The sequence below is a fragment of the Oryza brachyantha genome, chromosome 6 (genome assembly GCF_000231095.2).
Source record: "Oryza brachyantha chromosome 6, ObraRS2, whole genome shotgun sequence".
Taxonomy (NCBI): Eukaryota; Viridiplantae; Streptophyta; class Magnoliopsida; order Poales; family Poaceae; genus Oryza; species Oryza brachyantha.
The window spans coordinates 11,406,687-11,425,783 of NC_023168.2; the positions used below are offsets into that span (position 1 = coordinate 11,406,687).

Genomic DNA, 19,097 nt, shown 5'->3' on the forward strand with positions numbered 1-19,097 from the left:
TTAGTAGGCTGCAATATATGCAGTAAGAAGTATGTTGCTATGTGAACTTATGGTTTACAAATGCCCTGTAAACTCATATGTAATGAATTGTCGTAGAGCTGTTTGGATTGGTGAAATCAAGTTTGTATCGAATTATGAAGGGACAATTACATAACTGGCTATACTTTAGAGTCCATTTGCAGATTTAGCCATATTTTTTTTCATTTTGTAGATTTGGCCCCACTTTTTAAAAATAGATTTGGCCCCACTTTTTACCGTTTGCCCTACCTACTACCGTTAAGGTCACGTGAGTAGTGTAAATAAAAAAGGAAAAAAGAAATAAACACGTAAAATGACAACAATGCCCATCTCCACTCTTAAACCCTATCTGCACTTTCCTCACCCCACCCCAGTTGGAACCGAGTTGAAGGGCGGCGGCGTCCGGTGGGTCGACGAGCGGCGGCGCTGCGGCGAGCGGGCCAGGCGTGCGGCGGCATCGGCCTGACTCGGGGCGGCGGCGACCAGCGCACGGCGACCGGGTGGCGAGCAGGCGTGGGGCGTCGGCCAGCGCGTGCGGCAGGCTGGCGTAGGCGACGGGCAGACGCGCGGCCGGGCGCATGGCGGGTAGGCGCGCGGCGTCGGCCAGCGAACGCAGCCTCACGGACGGTGCAACCGCCTAGCTGCTCGTCGTTCCCGTACGGGCCGTACCACTACTAGAACATTCTCGTGTATATTTTCTTCCTTGTTTGCAATTTAGGATTTTTAGGCAATATGCTGCCAAAAAATTGTAAAATATAAATATGCTGTCAAAATTTTGTAAAAAAAAAACAGACAAAACTATGTCAATTTTGTTTACCACAAATTTTTTAAATTTTGTTCAAATTTTAATCGAATGTATTTTAAATGTTAGTCAAATTTATCAAACTTTAGTCAAAATCAAATAACAATCAAAACTGACTCAAACCTGTTAAATACAAGTTAAATATTATAAATATTTCTTAAAATACATACGTGTAAAAATAGTGCCAAATATGCAAATAGTACTAACAAAGCAGGGTCAAACGTGCAAGAGTAAAGACGTCTACTTTTTTTCTCACTTAACACCGTTAACATGACTTAACAGACTAGGGCCAAAAGTGAGCTTTAATTTTGAAAAGCGGGGCTCCAAAGTAATTGGACTCTAAAGTATAATCAATTATACAATTGTCCTAATTATGAAATGGCTGACAGTGATTGATATAATATATTTATAATTGATTTGCATTACTGAATATAGTTCGTAGCGTTAGCACGATAACTAGTAGTCGTATAATTACTGTGATACAGGGATTAAGAGTACCCGTCAACTCTTGTGAGTATGAGAAAATGGGTACGAGTAGAATCTTATAGCCGCTATAAGGGTATTTGTATGAAGCAAAAAAAACCATATCTACTCGCAGAACATCCTCTGCTTCATAGCGAGGTGGAGGCGAGGCATACATGGTCGCAGGTCGCAACGGCAAGCCCTGGATCGATGGCGCTCGCTAGGGTTTCTCCCACCGCGTCCTCCCGTTCCTTGCTATGCCCCTTCTCCCCCTCCGTCCTGCGCCCTCGCATCTCCCCCCACCACCAGCGAGGCTTCCCCGTCGCCGCCTCCTTATCTCAGGCCTCTCCTCTTCCTTCGGCGGATGGGGATGGGGCGGTGATGGAGGCGACCTCCAGGCGCCCGTGGAGGCCCACGTGCCTGTACTTCACCCAGGGGAAATGCACCATGGTTTGAGTTCTCGCGATTCCTTTTCGCTTTCGCTTGGTTAGTACAGTAGTTTGTTCTGTCTCCCCCCTGCGACCTGCGGTTCAGGTCATCAGGTGGTTCATGAGTGGGTGCCGTATAAACTATGTTAGATTCAGTGCTTGAGTAAACAATCAACTGGAGGATGTGAGTTTTCAACTTGGTGCGAGGGAAAGATACCTCTTGTGGTTATTTTGTGGAGGGGTATACTATTGATTAGTGGAGTGGTATAATGTTTAGTAAAACCTTTGTAGCCTTGTAGGAGAGTGAAATTATGACAATTGCCGTATCCTCCTCTTGCCTTTTTAGTTTTTCCTGCAGTGAACCAGCTAGTCCAGCTTATGAGTTCAGGTTTGCCGATTAATCACCCAATGTGCTAGCTTTGAGGGACACATGCTCAGCTGTACTGAATTGGTCGTATGGCTCTGTTTAATGTTGTTTGTATCTCTGAAGTTACTCTAGTGCTGATTTTTTTTTTTCCACATTTGTTTGTTTCACACTACGTTTGCAGATGCTGCAATGAAACCTGTAGTTTCTTTAGTCTGCACTGCATATTTCTTTGAATTTTTGGCTAGTAATTTTGTTTGAGGCTGTAGATGGGCAAAACATTATGTTCGAACATTGTTTCTTCCATAAAAAATAGGCCTAAGTTGAGGTTTTTGTAATTTGGGAAATTCATTCGTCAGAATTGACATGAGCGGTTAAGAAAGCTTAGCCATAAAATGACTGCATATATTTGTCTGGGAAAATTGAAAGGCAGTTATGGACCAAGATAATGACGTGGGATACTTGTTGTTTGTGAAATAAGCACACACTTAGGGTTCTAGCATTGCTAATCTTCTACATGGTTGGGTAGTAGGCTGACAATGGATACCTGCCATCTCACGGTCAATTGAGTTGCTGATACAAACACAGCATAAAAGGAAGGAGTAGACGAAGTGCCTACATGGAGTGTAACCTTACTGTATCCAGTATTATCCATGGTTGCTAGCATATGCCTGCCTTTAAAATTAAACGATGACTGTTCTACGATTTTAATTCCGCTTTACTAACTGCACATGAATAACAGTGAGAATATTCTCTAAGTTCTGGTTTTAGTAGTTAAAGTACAAGAAATTATAGTTTTTAAAAATATATTGTGAGAAAATATTAAAGTCTATTTCCAGCTTTGCATAAGAAAATTGTAATTTTTTTATGAAGTAAAATCTACTTCCTGGAATACATTGTTGATGCCAATTTAAAATGTTGTAATTGAGTCTTGTAAAAAAGCGAGAAATAATGTTAGTACCAAAGGGTTAAGTTAACTTGCTTTCAGTTTAGTTCAGTGGAGTGTACCTGTGACATGCTCCAGGTTTTCTCTGCATGGGCAAATGGAAAAATCACATGATTTCAATTTTGATAGCTACTTTCCTCCCTCAGATAACTGAATGACTAAATTAGCTCTTGCATTTGTTAAAAAAGATTATCAGTTGTTTGGATATGACCAGACATGAAGTGCCCATTTAGTACCTTTTTCTAATTTATATTCATGTTTTAGATAACGCCAAATTTTGGAAATAACACATGCAAAACACGATGAACATCAATATGATCAACTTATATAGATTGACACTGATCATATGAATGTGCACACCAACTTTGTGGTATTCACTTGTTTTATTTTGCTGAAAGCACTAGGTACTTAAACATCTTTGCTTCACCATATCCTTTTCATTACCGCCAACAATTGTGCTTAATCCCTATGTTTGCCGCTAATCCACACTAATCTGAAGTACGCACTCAGTGGTATACATGTTAGCAATCATTGTCAAATTTAGATTAAACATAGTAGACATGGAGCTATTTTGAACACTGAGAAGTTCTGATTAGTTGATTGGCCGATGCCAGCAAGTGCATGCATGGAAATAATACTTCTCACAGTACTGATATTTTGTAGAGGTTTGGTCTGAATCGTAGAGTCCCAAGAGTATGACAGCTGTCATATTTAGCCCCTTCACTTTATGTCTTTGGTTTACTTTGGTCCCTTTGTTCTAGAGTATCCTACTTCTATGTCTAAATCCAGAACCAGATGAGCATTGGTTTTTCTGGTTGTCTGGCATAAATGAGAGGCTAAGTCATCTGTTATCTGCTAGAAATGCTTTCTCTGGTACTCTTTCAATAACTTTAATAGTTTACTAATCTTGAAGCAGTGCGGTTCATTAAGGGTGAGACAAATGACAAATCTGTCTCAGCGTATAAAATAAACCAAATTGTATATTACATTTAGTTTCACAGTTGGGATATAAGTTTGGATGATAAAGATTTGATCTTCTAAGGTTAATGCAAATTTGTCTGAGTCAGTATTGTCAATTTTCGCTTAAAATTTCTAAACTCTTACAAAAGTGGTGTACTTAATTGGCAGAGTTTGTATGAGTATTTAACCATCACGCTTTGTTGCTTAGTGTGGATGTGGAACTCATTTTAATCTGACTTACAAACCACAAACTTAGTGCAATGCAAGCTGCTTGGCTGAACAGTATTGATGACTCTAATTGCCTTCCTTTAATTTTTCATTGCTTCCTACAATTGTAAACTCTTGGGCTTATTCGGTTTGGAGGAATTTCAACTCATAGGAATAGGAAAAGTGGAGAAATACGAATGTATGGCAACACCAATCCATAGGAATTTTTCCAAGAGGTTTGAGTGGATGGAAATTTTCCTATGTTTTCTCTTTATATCTTGTAGGAAAGGAAAATTTCCTTTGATTTTCCTATTTCTTCATTCCTACAAACCAAATGGCTTTCAAAGGAATCCAATCCTTAGGAATTGGATCCTTTGTTTTTCCTTCAAAACAAATAGGCCCTTGGTGGTTGTATTTCTCCATTGATTAATCCTACCTTTAATTTGTTGTGGCCTTGCCTTGTCTGTTGTTTGTTGGCTTTTAATTTTGCTGAATAAAAAAAAAATCTGAGGCTAAGCATTTTCTATCTGTGCTATATTGCCTTGACGCTTTCACACTGAACCTAGCCCGTAGCCATAGTAGTAATATCTCCTGCTGTCTGCAAGACTTTAATTAGTCCATGTTCTTTCAATTATGGGTTATGGGCAACAGTACACATTTTTTTTGTACAACTGTTGTTTTTCCATTTATATGTTGCTTTTCAGGAAAGATACTATATCCTGAATCAAATACGTTTTAAGACTTTTTTATGCTATCCCTCCATATGCAAATAGTCAAGGAATTAGGTTCAGCTTATGTGTATTGCCGAAAGCAAAGTGGCAAATGCGATGTGCAAACTTACTTCTCTATGGGCTGAATTTTTTCTATATTTGTTATAGTTGGTTTTCAGAAGCTCTGGTGGTCATTCTGTTTGAATGTTTTCTAAACATTAGGAACTCTTTTACAGACTAACATGTAATTGAGATTTGTCTATTTATTGGAACCACTGTTGTAATTGAGATTTATACTTCTGCAGTTGAATGATACTATGCATCTCGACAAATTCAATCACAATCTATCAATGGACCTTCCAGTGAATTATTCAGCTGCAGATAAAGTAAAGCCTCAGAAATTTGATTATTTTTTGATCCTTGATTTGGAAGGTAAGGTTGAAATTCTTGAATTCCCAGTTGTAATGATCGATGCCCAAACCAGGGAGTTCGTCGATTCATTTCACAGGTATAGCTTATTTGTACATTAATGATTATCCAGTTGTTCTGCTCAATGCAAAGACTATTTGAATGATTACCAAACTCCCTGAAAACATAGATGAGTTTTGCAACTTTTATTCTCTAATTTCTATTGTGAATATTCTTTAGTGGTAATACAGTTTTCAGTTAGTTTAAATACAAAAGCTTTAGCTTTATATTGGTTCTCAACGTCAAACACAAAGAACTACACTCAAGATTAGTGACAAATTTAGTCGAAGAACTATGAGATAAAGTTTGTGATGCAATGTTGATTTCCTTTTGTGGGATAGGTTATGTCTTTTTTATTTTACTTATTTTTTTCAGAACATTTTCGCATGTAACTTACTAATCTTATATTCTCCTGAACTATCTAAAAATCATGCTTCTCTGAGCAATTAAGAGGAGTCGTAAATTCTTGTAAGAACTTTTTACAAGACATTTTAGGAATATTTGAAATTTTGAATGTTGTATCATTATACTAAACATATATTGTAGGAAAATTTCACATAACTTGTACTGTTCTGAAGTGTAATAACCCAAAAAATATCTGTAGGCTTTTTTAAAAAAAATATATGAAAGGTTTGTTTGAGTCTAATCCATGATCTTTTCAGGACTTCTCTTGCATTCTAGATTTTTTGTTAAGTTAACATCATTTATAAGGGCATAATTATCTTAGTGGTGAATTTGGTTGTAGCCGGTGTTGACTGAACAGGGATGGCAAAAAGCAGAGGTTTAATGTTTTACCAAGGGAAGAGGGGCAAGAGAGCTGTAATATTTGAATGAAAAAAAAAAACCAATATAGTCTTGGATTTGCAATGAATGGCAGAACTAAATTTTCACTATATTTGTTTTTATCATACTGGAGAGGCTATGCTGGTTGATCTGTATCATAATTGCATGAATTAAAACACATAATACAAACTAAACTTTTAGGCAGTTAAGTTTTATGACTAGATGGATGTACATAAACTTGCAACTATTGGAAAATTTACACAGCTATATTGCAGCCGGAGTGTATCTAGGATGTACGGAGAATTAATATGTTACTGTAGCATCGTTAGAGTCAGGCATAAGATTAAACTGGTCGTTTGTTTCTTGTGTGATGATCAAAGTTTGATTAGACAACTAAATGTTTAAAATAAAAGCTTTTTTACCATCCTTGAAAAAGTAACTCAAGGTACCATCCTTTTTAGTATAAAAAGTATGGTATCTTGAGGTACCAAAATATTTATAGTAAAGTATCAATTTTTGGTACCATGAGGTACTTTTGAAGGATGGTAAAAAAACCCTTAAAATAAATAGAGATAATTTGGTACTGTATAACATTATCTTGCTGTATAACTTGTGTATGCATTATTTTTACTGTTTTATCCATTTGTGAATTGTATTTTTGTGCTCTTTCAGTAATATCAGTTACCATCTCTCTCCTCTCATGTGTTGCTTGTAGGTTTGTACACCCCAGTGTGATGAGTGAGCAAAGAATAAGAGAATATATTGAAGGAAAATATGGAAAATTTGGAGTTGACCGGTATTTGCTGGACTATTTTATTTGATGTTTCTTGCTGCGGAATAACTTGTTTGAATATTTTATCATATGTCAGTAGCTATACATCATTAACTAATTTTCTGTTAAACAGTAGTTTTATGTTCTTTTTTCTCAAACTAGTTCAGTTCTAGTCTTTATCATGAATATACAGCCCATGACTTGGCCGGTTGTATAGATAAATCTAGAGGCAAATCAAGCTCTAGAACTTGTAAAATTGCCAGATTCTTCAGATGTCTTATCTTTTCCTTGCTTTATGAGTTTGTAACTCAGCTTATGAAGTTATTTCTTTTATAAAATATTTTATGGATTTTATTTATTGATTATATTTCTTCTTTTGGGTTGAGTTTACGGTTGTTTTTGATAATACAATGTTTTTTCATGAACTCATCTTTATTAGTCATCCTTATTTTATGCATATCATCACTTTGTGTTTCCAGCCTGTCATTCCATTGTCACCCTAAAATGTTTCTATAATTCTGTATGTGCATTTCTTAACTCTGATATTTGAAAATAGTATGTGTACTAACAACTATATTTGTTGTCTAATATGTAGTGTATGGCATGACACTGCTATACCTTTCAAGGAAGTACTTCAAGACTTTGAAGACTGGATTGGAGATCACAAGTTGTGGAAAAAGGAGCAAGGAGGAGCACTCAACAGTGCAGCATTTGTTACTTGGTAACTTAATGCTGCTAATATTATAAACCTTAGGGAATTACTGATATATTACTATAGTTATGCCATTGGACTTGTGCCAAAAAAAAGTAGTTATTTGTGCTTGTAGTTTGGGAGTGTCTAGTAGGTAATGCTTACTTTAGGAAACTTTTGGAGATTAGAGTTGATTTGAATAGTTTGTCGAATATTCTTTCCACATTTTTCGTGGTGAGTTTTGTGCTGTGCCTAGTGCATACCTCCTTCATTCCTTGATTAAATTTGTTAACAGTGATGCTTCAGATTCTATATTACTATTAGTGTAATCGTCATATGTTTGCAAATATCACAGTGGGAATTGGGATCTGAAGACAAAGGTACCTGAACAGTGCAGAGTTTCAAAAATCAAGCCACCTCCTTACTTTCTGGAGTGGATCAATTTGAAGGATGTCTATCTCAACTTCTATAACAGCAGGGTAGCCAAACTCAATCCATTAGTCCAATTTTATATTGTTTGGTTATGTTGGAATTCAGAATTGTGCACTTTGTTCACGATGAGAGAATCAATGTGCCCCCATAAATATTTAATATCTGTTATGTTTTACTAGGCAACTGGAATGATGACAATGATGAGGGAGCTTCAGATGCCAATCGTTGGAAGCCATCATCTTGGTATAGATGATGCAAAAAATATAGCAAGGGTTGTTCAGCATATGCTAGCCGATGGGGCTGTAATGCAAATTACTGCAAAGAGGCAAACGCCTATCGGCGAAGTGAAATTTCTTTTCAAGAATCGGATCAGGTAAAGGAGCAGTATGGCATGTAATTGTTTGCGCAGTGCAGCTAGAAGATGTCGTCCAGCTCCGGTGAAACAGAACAATAGCTTGGCCTCCCTCAGTAACGGCTTGGTGGAGTACTAAAGAAGCAGCGGATGGTTCCTGTTGGGTCAAAGCTGTCAAAGGCGAGAGAATGAAGCTCTCAAATTCCAAGGTTCTGCCAGTAGCCTAGCATACCAGGCCTTGTTGCCCAAAAAGGAACCGCAAAGAAGTGCAGGAGCTCACGTGCGGTGGTCAGGTAAATCTGACCCTGGTTTTGTTTCTGGCACCGACAGAAGTACGTGCATTAGGATCTACTACACGTACACTGCAGCCGAATATGTATGCATTATGATATATACGTACATGGGATATTTCTTTTTTTTCCCTCTGAACTCAAATGCTTTGGAATTATTTCATTGCTACTACATCCGTTTTATATTGTAAGGATAGAAAATCTTATATTGTAAAACAGAATGAGTACATATGCAAGCCTTTATATTTCGACACAAACACAGCACCATAAATACTTGTATTTCCTTGAACGCAATCGCTTACCCATAATTATGGGGGCTACTAGGATATGGTAAAGCTGTAGAACTGTTACCTCCATCGTAGTAAAACGGAAGTCCTGGGATGGAACCACGGGGGTAGTTAAAAATGGGTGGTACTAGATGGTAAAGTTATACCTCCCTCCCATATTTTGTTTCGTAGGACGATACCTTAATACCTTGATCAATTATTACTCTATTAAAATTTTGTTTTTTAATGCAATGTTAATGTTGTTAGGTTTGTGTATAAAATTACTTTATGATTATACTTTTGTATCAAATGAATGCGTATTAAAAAGCAATAATAGTTAAAATCTTTTCCTAACAAAATAAAATGTGTATTGTATCATTTGAAATGGAGGGAGTTTAATTTAACCACCACAACGAACATGTTTTTTCCGTAGAGCCCCGACATGATATGTTGATGTACTGTTATTAAACTGAATCTACCTCATCTCTGATAACTGCCTGCCTTAGGGCATCAACAACGTGCATCTAAAATGGATAATAAGGAATAAAATACTTACTACCATATTATATACATTGTGGGAGTAGCAAGTACCTAGTACAAGATAATATGCTTACTACCTAGTCATAAGGAATAAAGGTCCAACTTACTGCTTATTTTTTTTTTGCACCATTTTGGCTACGACAACCACTAATACTCACTGACGCAGGGTCTGCCCTTATTCACAAAGTAGGTAGTAAATATTGGTGATGCGTAACTTTTCATGACATTTTGACAGTATAATGACATGAGATCAGATTGCAGTAGGTTATTGCTACAGCTTCAATGGCTAGATGAAATTTCTCCTCTTCAACTGACAAACTTGTCTATGCTGAATTGATGATATATACAATCTTTTGCATACAAGTGATCGGCAAAACGAGGCTTCTACTGAATTACCTGTAGATACAACATGTTTGGATCCTTTGTACTAGCGGATCGAGATCACAGATTCATCGGCAGGCAACTCAAGCCCCACGCACGGTATCGTCTTCGCTATCTGCCGCCGTGGTGTGTGTGGACCGGGTGGTAACCGAGGACAAAAGCGGCCACGGCAGGGTTTCCCATGACACAAACACCTAAATTATTGTATTATCAGAGCACTAATCACCTTTGTTTTCCTAATCACCTATAGAACTCCTTTCCATGCAAAGCAAAGCCAAGCATGTAATGACACCTCAAATAAAAACACCATTATCTTGGAATGTGTGCGTCTGGTCACATGATGTTTAGTTTGTGGTTAATTATGCCGTTTTAGACGCGTAGCACAGGTGACTGCCTGTACAATTCTGCGGCTCTATACATTAGTTACGTACCGAAAGACTCGGGCGCATTTGGAGTGCAAAATTTCGGTGGCACGGTATTACACATACATCAGTTGGATGGAAAGGGAAAAATAGATTTGTTGCGAGCTTTTTACCACATCTAACTGTTTTTATCTAGCTATTTCATTGGACCACTTATTTCGGTAAGATCTTTTGGTTCATTTTTTATCAAAAGACAGTGAGGGAGACCCCATGGTATATTTTCATTAAAAGGAAGAAAGTACAAAAGAATTTACAAACCCTCAATCCATGATTGAACAATCGTATGGTGAGTATCTTTTAGCCTAATTAAATGGAGACTAAGATCTGATTTCAAGTTTGCTCTACAAGACCGAAGTGAAGGACTAATGTTTTGAAAAATCAAACCATTTCTCACCTTCCAAATATTCCAAGCCACTAGCAAGAATAGTTCCATGAAACAGTATGATGGAAAGGAATTTATCTTGATTTGAATCATTTGATGAAAATCCATGTTCATTGGCCAAGTCCATCCAAGAGTTTGCCAACAGCTCAGACTAAAACCACAGGAGAAGAATTAAGTGCTCTCTTGTTTCCCGAATGGAGGATTGGCAGTTAAGACTTACGATAGAAGGCATTACCAGCCGGTGGAATCATCCTTTTCCTATCTAGTAAATCTTTCGTGTTCAATCTGTCCATAAAAAGTAACCAGCCAAAAACCTTTATCTTCATATTCAGTCTGCTTTCCCATATCCATTTCAGTGTAGGAGGCAGAGTTATTGGAGAAAATTGAGCTTGTAGAATTTCTGTGAGGAGTATTTGTCTGACTTCCATATGTATGACCAGCTGTCATTTCCCACAGCCAAGTGTAAACTTTGAATATCTTGTTGCAATTGCTGGTATTCGGCAAAGGCCTGAGCTGACAACGACAAAACAAACTGTTCTTCAGGCGATCGGGCGAGAAACACTGAGATTGAATCAAGCTTATGACTGGCATAAGAAAGTAATCGAGGATATTTTAAAGCCATTATATTATCCCCCATAAGTCTTCCCAAAACAGAATTGACTATCCCGAACGTACCACCGGTTTTGTTATACCCCAAAAGATGTCATAGAATTGTAAAATGTCCTTCCACCAGAAAGAGCCATCCCTTGCCAAACCATTAGGTTTGAGTCTGCCATAATATGTAGACCAAATTAATCGTACCCAGGGAACATTGTGCTTGTTGAGAAATTCATGTAAATGCTTAATAAGGAGACCGGTGTTCTGCACCCTGAGGTCAATCACTCCCAATCCACCTTTATTTTTAGGCCGACATACCTTTGGACCACGCTACCCATGAACTACCAAAAACAACTCACTCCATCCTAATGGTGCTTTCTTGTTTTTATGGGAATTGCAAAGTTTGAGATGATTGAAATCATAGGAAGTTTTAGTCACCTTCAACCTCCTCTAACTAGGTCATGGTTTAGTAACGATGACGATGATAAGAGAGTTCCTCATTAATCCCATGTTCTTCATTTTGCTGGTCTCACACCTGACTCGATAGAAGACCTCATGATTAAGGTTAGGATTTGTGTGGGGATGGGTGCAGGAACTTAGCTTGATCTATGTCTTGTCGGGTCTTGACATTAAGGGAATGGCAAGAGGATGGTTTCCTAGGTTTAGGGAGATGGTCAGGGAGTGACGGATATGCGCTGGGTGGTCAACAATGGCAGGTTGCAAGGCAAGGTAGGTGGCGGCAGAGCAATGGTGCTAGAGGTGGACAATGGGTGGGATCTTTGATAGGAGACTTGGATCAAGAAGACGTCAAGGGTGGAGGCACCTCCGTGCCACTTGGGTTTAGAGAGAAGCAAGGGAAGAAGGAAGGGCAGAGGAGGAGGCCAGTCGAACGGGGCTTACTGATGTTGGGAAACCTGAAGGGTGGAATGCTACGATGGAGAGACAACACTCGAGGTGTAGTGCAAGCTTGCTTTGCGTTTTTTCTGGAATTGAGCACGTGGAGATGGGGACAAGTTGAGCATGAATCTTTGTTTAAGACGTAATTGGAAAATTTTGTATTTTCAGGTAACTCAAAATTATTCCCTCTATTTTGGGATTATCCTAAATCAAACCTCTTTTAAGTTTCAACATATTTCTATGTAAATATAGTAAAATTTTCAACTTGAAATAAATATACTATAAAAATTTATTCAACTATAGATTTAATTAAACTAATATGGTGTTGTAAATGTTAGTTAGTATTTTTCTATAAAATTTGAAGATGTTTAAGAGAAACTAAAGGAACTTATAATTAGAAAAAACAAAGGGAATAGACAATATCGTTCAAAATATTTTACAGTAGTTTGCATATATCTAAATATGTAAGCCAGTCCTAGTTACCTGTAACCATCCTACAGAAAATAGTTGCTACAAAGTACAAATTCTAAAACTAGTTGGGACGCAAGGTGCACAATCTGTCACGGGAAGACAATTCCAAATTAAAGCAAAGCTTACTCCAATAGAAATAAACAAATACTACCTCCGTCTCTAAACGTTTGACGCTATTGATTTTTTTATTAATATTTGACCATTCGTTTTATTCATTCTTTAAAAAAAAAATGTAAAGCTATATATATACACATAAAAGTATATTTAATAATAAATAAAATAATATAAAAATAATTAATAATTATGTAAATTTTTTTGAATAAGACGAATAGTCAAACGTGTATAAAAAAATCAACAACGTCAAACATTTAGGGATGGAGGGAGTATCAAATATCATTAAGAAAGTAAACTGTGACATTTTTTTTGGAAATCACGGAATAATAGTATAAAAGAACAAGTGTTCTAACAAAATAGTTTGAGCTTTAAAAAATGAACTTTCTGAGTAGGTTACAGTGCCTAAAATAGATTCAATTCCTTCTTCCTTTCTTTTTTGGGGGAATATATGCCTCATTCTTATCACTCTTGCAAAATGTAAACACATCACATACAAGTTGTTACACGATCGATCCCTGTCATGGGCGTGAATTAACCTCTCTCTCTCTCTGTCTTGGCCGTTTGATCAATTACTTCTGATCACTTCACTAGCCACGACGAATCTAGTTCGATTGGCTAGGTCATTTGCATTAATCTTTTCTTGAATCTAGTATTAATAATTTCTGCATGTGCTGACATGAGGTAAGAGTATATCTTTTCTTAAAGAGAGAATATATCATTAGAGAATATATAACCACAACATACATAGGCCAGTAGTTCGCGATAATTAACCGTACTTTGACCGTGCATGTGAAGGAGATTAGAGCAGGTACAATAGTAGACTATAAGCCAGCTATGAATATATTTTAAAGAGATAAGAGAGAAGAGAGAAAAGCAATAAGCTACTAATTTATAGCACGGGCTCTAAGACACGATGTGTATATAACATGTAGAACCATATATTAATATTTTATAACTAACTATTATATAAATTAGCTATTAGATTAAGTATAAATATATTAGAGCTAGCCAGTTGTTGGTTGTACTACTGAACTTGCTCAGCTCTAGGTAAGACCGCGCAGCTATAGGGTGGGGTGGCGCCAAACACGGCAACATTGGCGGGGGCATATATACAGGGCCCCCTGCCTTGGCTTGTACTGCATGGCTATGGCTGCTGTACGTTGTTTTCGTTGGATATATATATATATACTCTTGGTAACTGCAGCTTCAAGCTACGGTAAGCCGCGCTGGCTGTTCCCTGTTCCCGACGAATTGACTTGATCTCTATGCAGCTGTGTAGAGTACTTGATGATGTGGTATCTTGTCTTAGCTAGGGTGAGTACGAGAGCAAAGTGAAGTCACTTAAAACGAGATATCTCATTATTGAATAGTAAATTAACTTTTTAGTTATTGCAAAATAGATTATTCTGATATTTTAAAAAATTCTACAAATTTTTTTTTATAAAAACAGTGTTTAAGTAGTTTGGTAAGTGTTCTCGTGGAAAACGAGAGGAGTTTTCTTTCATCTCCTTTCTTTCCCATTTAAATGGCTGGTGTCTTATGGTTCCTTTACGGTGTGTTTGGTTTACCGAATATGGTGGGATGAGATTGAGGGATCCTATTGTTAGGGTGTCTAGCTCAGTGATAGCTAGGACGAGATTGCCCATGGAGAGAAATATTCTTTCAAGGTGTTGGATAAGACGGTTCTTTAAAATTGGTTAAATCATCTCATCGCACCTAATATGGCTTATTCCCGAGGCTAAGAGGTGGACCTAATCCTCGTTCCACTGTAAATGTATCTCAATCAAACCAAAAGCAATGATGGTCCCATCCCCTAAACCAAACATGTACGGAAAATGATCATGAAAAATCTATACTTAGTGACAATTATCGTTTGTTAGACTAACTATTTTGGTTGAGATGAACTATTTGAGTTAGGTCCACATGTCAAAATTGTCAAGGATGGATGACCACAAATTGAAATGTGATGTAACAAAGCAAAGTGATGAATCTAACTTTTTATTTTTAACAATCAAGGTGTTGAGCGATCGATTAGATATGTTCCTTTCTTAAGCTTTGCCATATTATTAAGAGGGGTGGTAAACATGGAAAACGGGTGACCCAAATGCCACATTGCATATTGTAACATCTTGAGTTTTCCCAAGGACAAAGATATGAAAATCCAAAAAAAAGAATAAAATAAATCATGTTGTTAAGTCACGAGTTAATTAAGTAAAAAATATTTAATTAATTCGACCTAAAGACCACAAATGCACTTGTTGTGTTCTTCGTGTCGAGACCAACTGACGGTACGTACAGTTGAAATATAAGAGAAAATAGGTTAAAGTTTCAACAGATAAAAGGTGTTCAAAGTTTAATTAAAACTGGCAACCGCATTTTTCCTTTTTTTTTCTTTAGCTTCCTTGCATTTGTGTTCTTCGTGTCGAGACCGACTAACGGTACGTACAGGTGAAATATAAGAGAAAATAGGTTAAAGTTTCAACAGATAAAAGTTGTTCAAAGTTTAATTAAAACTGGCAACCGCATTTTTCCTTTTTTTTTCTTTAGCTTCCTTTACGTGGGCTGAAGTTGCGATTCACGGGCCTTGGGACTAGCCCAGGCCGCCCAAGCCGCCGCCCTCTCCCCCTGTTGGGCCTTGGCCGAGTCCCTCCCCCTTGACGTGGTTGCCCCCCTCTGTCTCCTTTCCTTTCATGCCTTTATATAATTTCTTTTTTCGTGTGGACCTTACCCGTTTCCTTTGATCTTTAACATTCCTTTTGTATAGGGGATAGTTTCCTTTTCTAGTTAGGATTCCTAATATTTCCTCATATAAAAGCAGCCTAGTCAGCCACCCCTAGCCCCTCATTTGCTATCCCTCCCTCCTCCCTCACAGTTGAGTCGCGCCTTGCCGCCCTAGCCGCTGTCGCCATCGCCTCCTAGCCACTGCCCTACTCGAGCCATTGTTTTGTCGCGCCGCCACCCCGTTGCTTAGTTATCGTGCGTAACCTTACTTTCGCGCAACGCTACTGCTAAGCCTAGCACCCGTTGTTAAGGAGTCATTTTATTTACAGTGCAAAGTCCTAATTTTCTATGGACTAATTGGCTATTCATTAAGCTATTTAGCGAGTCATTAATTTCTGTTTACCGAGTTGTTAATCCTGTTGTGGTTCTACGCGAGTCGTTAATCCTGTCGTGGTTCTGTCATTTGTTTCATGACTCGTGTTTCAGTTCAGTTTTGTTGTGTGAATATGCGATTCATGCATGTTTCTGTTTTGTCATGTGAACCCGTGTTTCATTAGGGTTTCAGTTCAGTCCCATTTGAGGCGTTAACGGGTAGTCGTGCGAATCCAGTATTACGTGCGGAGTCGTTAATGAGTTTGCTGTTCGTCAAGGTAAGGTTATGTTTTCTCGTTTATTTTCCTGTTTCGTTTAGGTTGTGTTAACGCCAAAATTTGGAAAATTACCGTTAGAGATTAAACCAGGATTAATGACTGAATAGGACAAAAACAGGGTAATCAGGCAAGAAGCAATTGGAATACGACTTGGATACAGCCGATGGAGTTTGACTCAGACGGGACAAGGAGTCCGATTGGGCCTGGAAATCATGCAGATGGATTCAGGAATAGATAGAGTCTGTGTAACTTCTTTTTATCTAGATATTAGAGTTTGTTTAGGTATTAACTCTAATTAGAGTTCATGTGTAATAGATTACTTATTAGATACGGATACATATCCGGTTAGTTGGTTAATTCTTGGGGTATAAGTAGAGCACCCCGTAGCTTTGTAAAGACATCAACTCTCATATGATCAACACATATTCGGCGCATCACTAACTTTTTGACAGGAACGAGCTATCGGCGTGAGGTTTGTCAGCTTCGCAATGTAGTTCGTGATAGTCATCTCGTCGATCGGCTAGATAAGACTATCTTGGTTTAGTTCGATCTCTTATCTAGTAGTTCAACGGTTTATCTAAGTCTTGTTATTGCTTTTGATCTGTCTTCGGTTCGAAGTAGTAATAGGTTCTCAATCAAGGTCTTGAGAGTTCTTTGTTTAGTTTGTCGGTATGAGCGTAGTTAACTTGATTCTGCATCAGTTTAATCCGATCAATCTAGTTAGCTGGGTTCGTATTAGCAGATTGTACAAGTACTCGTGCGGTCTCATTCCTGGAGTTCTAGCCAGCATTATCTTAAGTAATTATTCGGTTTGCTTGCTAAGTTTGTATATCTTCATGTTCTCTATAGCCATATCAAATTAGACCACATACTATCTTGGTTTGGTCCGATCTATCTAAGTTTGGTTCGATCTGCTAAATTTAACAGATGAGTTGATGGATTACGCTGGTTTAATAGTTAATTCCTTGTATATTGCAATATTACATTGACTTCATGCGTGAGTATGTTTAAATCTGAACTGTCTTAGGTTTAGTCCGATCTTCTGGGTTTGACATGAAAGTGCATACGATTATTTATTATTGTTTTATACAGGTAATTAATCTAGTAATCCATTTTTACTTTATCTAATTCATTTGACATCCTATCGGCTGTTGGATGCATGTGTGATAAGCACTAAATCGGTCTGATCGGGCTGATTGATCTTAAAACTGTCTCGGTTAGGTCTGATCTTTTAAGATAGGTTAGTTGATTGAACTATTTAGTGGTTATCCTACTCATAATTCAACCAATAAGGTATATTGCACATTATATCATGAAATTCCTGTAAGGTTGATTGTTAAATTATCGGCTAGGGTCCTAAAGCTATATCTGTTGTCTAGCCGATAGAGTCTTTAGGTTTAATAGTTTTCCTGTCTTTTTCATATTTTGTCAGTTACATGATCAAACTGATCGGCACGCTTGGTTTCTAGGAATTTAGGTCCTGCACTAGAAGATTCTAAGATGTGGCTCTCAGGCCTTCGTGTGTGACACGTTAGCGATCACATTGTTGACGTCAACAGGTTGTCGTTAAAAAATTGTTAACTTGTTTTCTAGGTTTAGCAAAGAAAACATCAAAACTTCTAAAATTCATAGCTAATTAATTCGAAGTCGTTTAAGCCCGTTAAAGTTGTATTGAATCAATAATTTTTGTCAAGAATCCATTAAAATAGTTTATTTCCCTGTTTCAGTAGCACTTTGTACTCTTTTAAGTGTTTTTAATTATTTGTTTTAGATTTCGACGAAACACAAGGTCCGGTCTACTACGAGGTGGTAGCACAGTTGCTACGCAGTCACAAGGCAAGTCATATTGCTAATCCTTGAGCATATTAATCCTAGGTTTTAAATTATTTCTGCATTTACAATTTATAAGCATGCATGTTTTTGCAATTATATTCTATATGGGATTACCTATGCTGCGCTATTAAGCTATTATGTTGAATTTATCCTTTTCACCTTAATTGTTACATGGGTTTTTAATCTATTTAATTTGATATGCTTAGCCACTCTACTTCACATAATTTAGGCTAGGACACTAATTCTCATCAATAAGTCGGGATTGTGTCTCATAATGAAAGTAGTTCATGTCATATGTTTTTTACTAAACAATTAAATCATAACTAATGGTGGGATGTGAGTGTATGGATTTGTTGGAAAAGTGCTCATGGTAAGTAAGGAGTGGTTCATGAGAAGCACTAGCGAGACTTATTGGTACTTACCGCAAGCTAGCGTAGACAACGGTTGAGCTTAACATATAGTTTTTTGCTCTCCTATGAACCTAGGCGATAGGCGTGAAGGAGCTGGGTTGGTTCGAAGATGGATTGATCGGCTGCCAGATCTATTATGGCAAGAGGGGTGGCCTACCTAACTCATGTAAGGGTGTGGGAGGTGTAACCTCGGTGTGATGTGAATGGTTTAGGAGTGATTTATGTGAATGATCATGTCACAATTTCTTCATGGGATGCCGTAGTGACATATCGGCATATGGGTATGTACGAGGGGTTGTTTTGTGGGTAAGTTGTACACCTCCGATCAGACTAAAACTGTTTAACAGCCGCGCTTGCGGTTATGGGCTATTGAACGAGATTCGTCGTGATTAGTTTCACTATTTTCATAATTAAATGAGCGTAGTAAAATTTGTTAAGATAGATGGTTAAACTAGTACTATGTGGTTTAGCACGGTACTAGTGACACCGGTGTTGTGTGGTCTAGCACAATATTAGTATTGGTCGGGCCTAATTTGGTATGGTTTAGCACTGACCAATGATTGATTTAATACTGATATTTAATTATTATTGTTTTTGCTTTTGCTAAAGTATTTGCTTTGTAAATATTGTTTTATGCAAAAGTTAACCCTTAAACCTTTTTATTTCTTTGTACACCGTACCCTTATGCATCTATATATTGTATTTATTTGGTGTGGCTCGTTGAGTAC

The 19,097-nt window shown here is 37.5% G+C and overlaps 1 protein-coding gene across 1 annotated transcript; it reads left to right on the forward strand.

Moving 5' to 3' along the window:
- The first annotated feature begins 1,383 nt into the window (after positions 1-1,383).
- On the forward strand, positions 1,384-8,535 carry LOC102713553 (uncharacterized exonuclease domain-containing protein At3g15140). The gene is made up of 6 exons (XM_006656002.3): positions 1,384-1,732; positions 5,203-5,405; positions 6,864-6,944; positions 7,516-7,641; positions 7,967-8,090; positions 8,223-8,535. Exons 1-6 carry the CDS (start codon positions 1,388-1,390, stop codon positions 8,418-8,420), a joined length of 1,077 nt encoding a protein of 358 aa, XP_006656065.3. The 5' UTR covers positions 1,384-1,387; the 3' UTR covers positions 8,421-8,535.
- Positions 8,536-19,097: the final 10,562 nt, after the last annotated feature.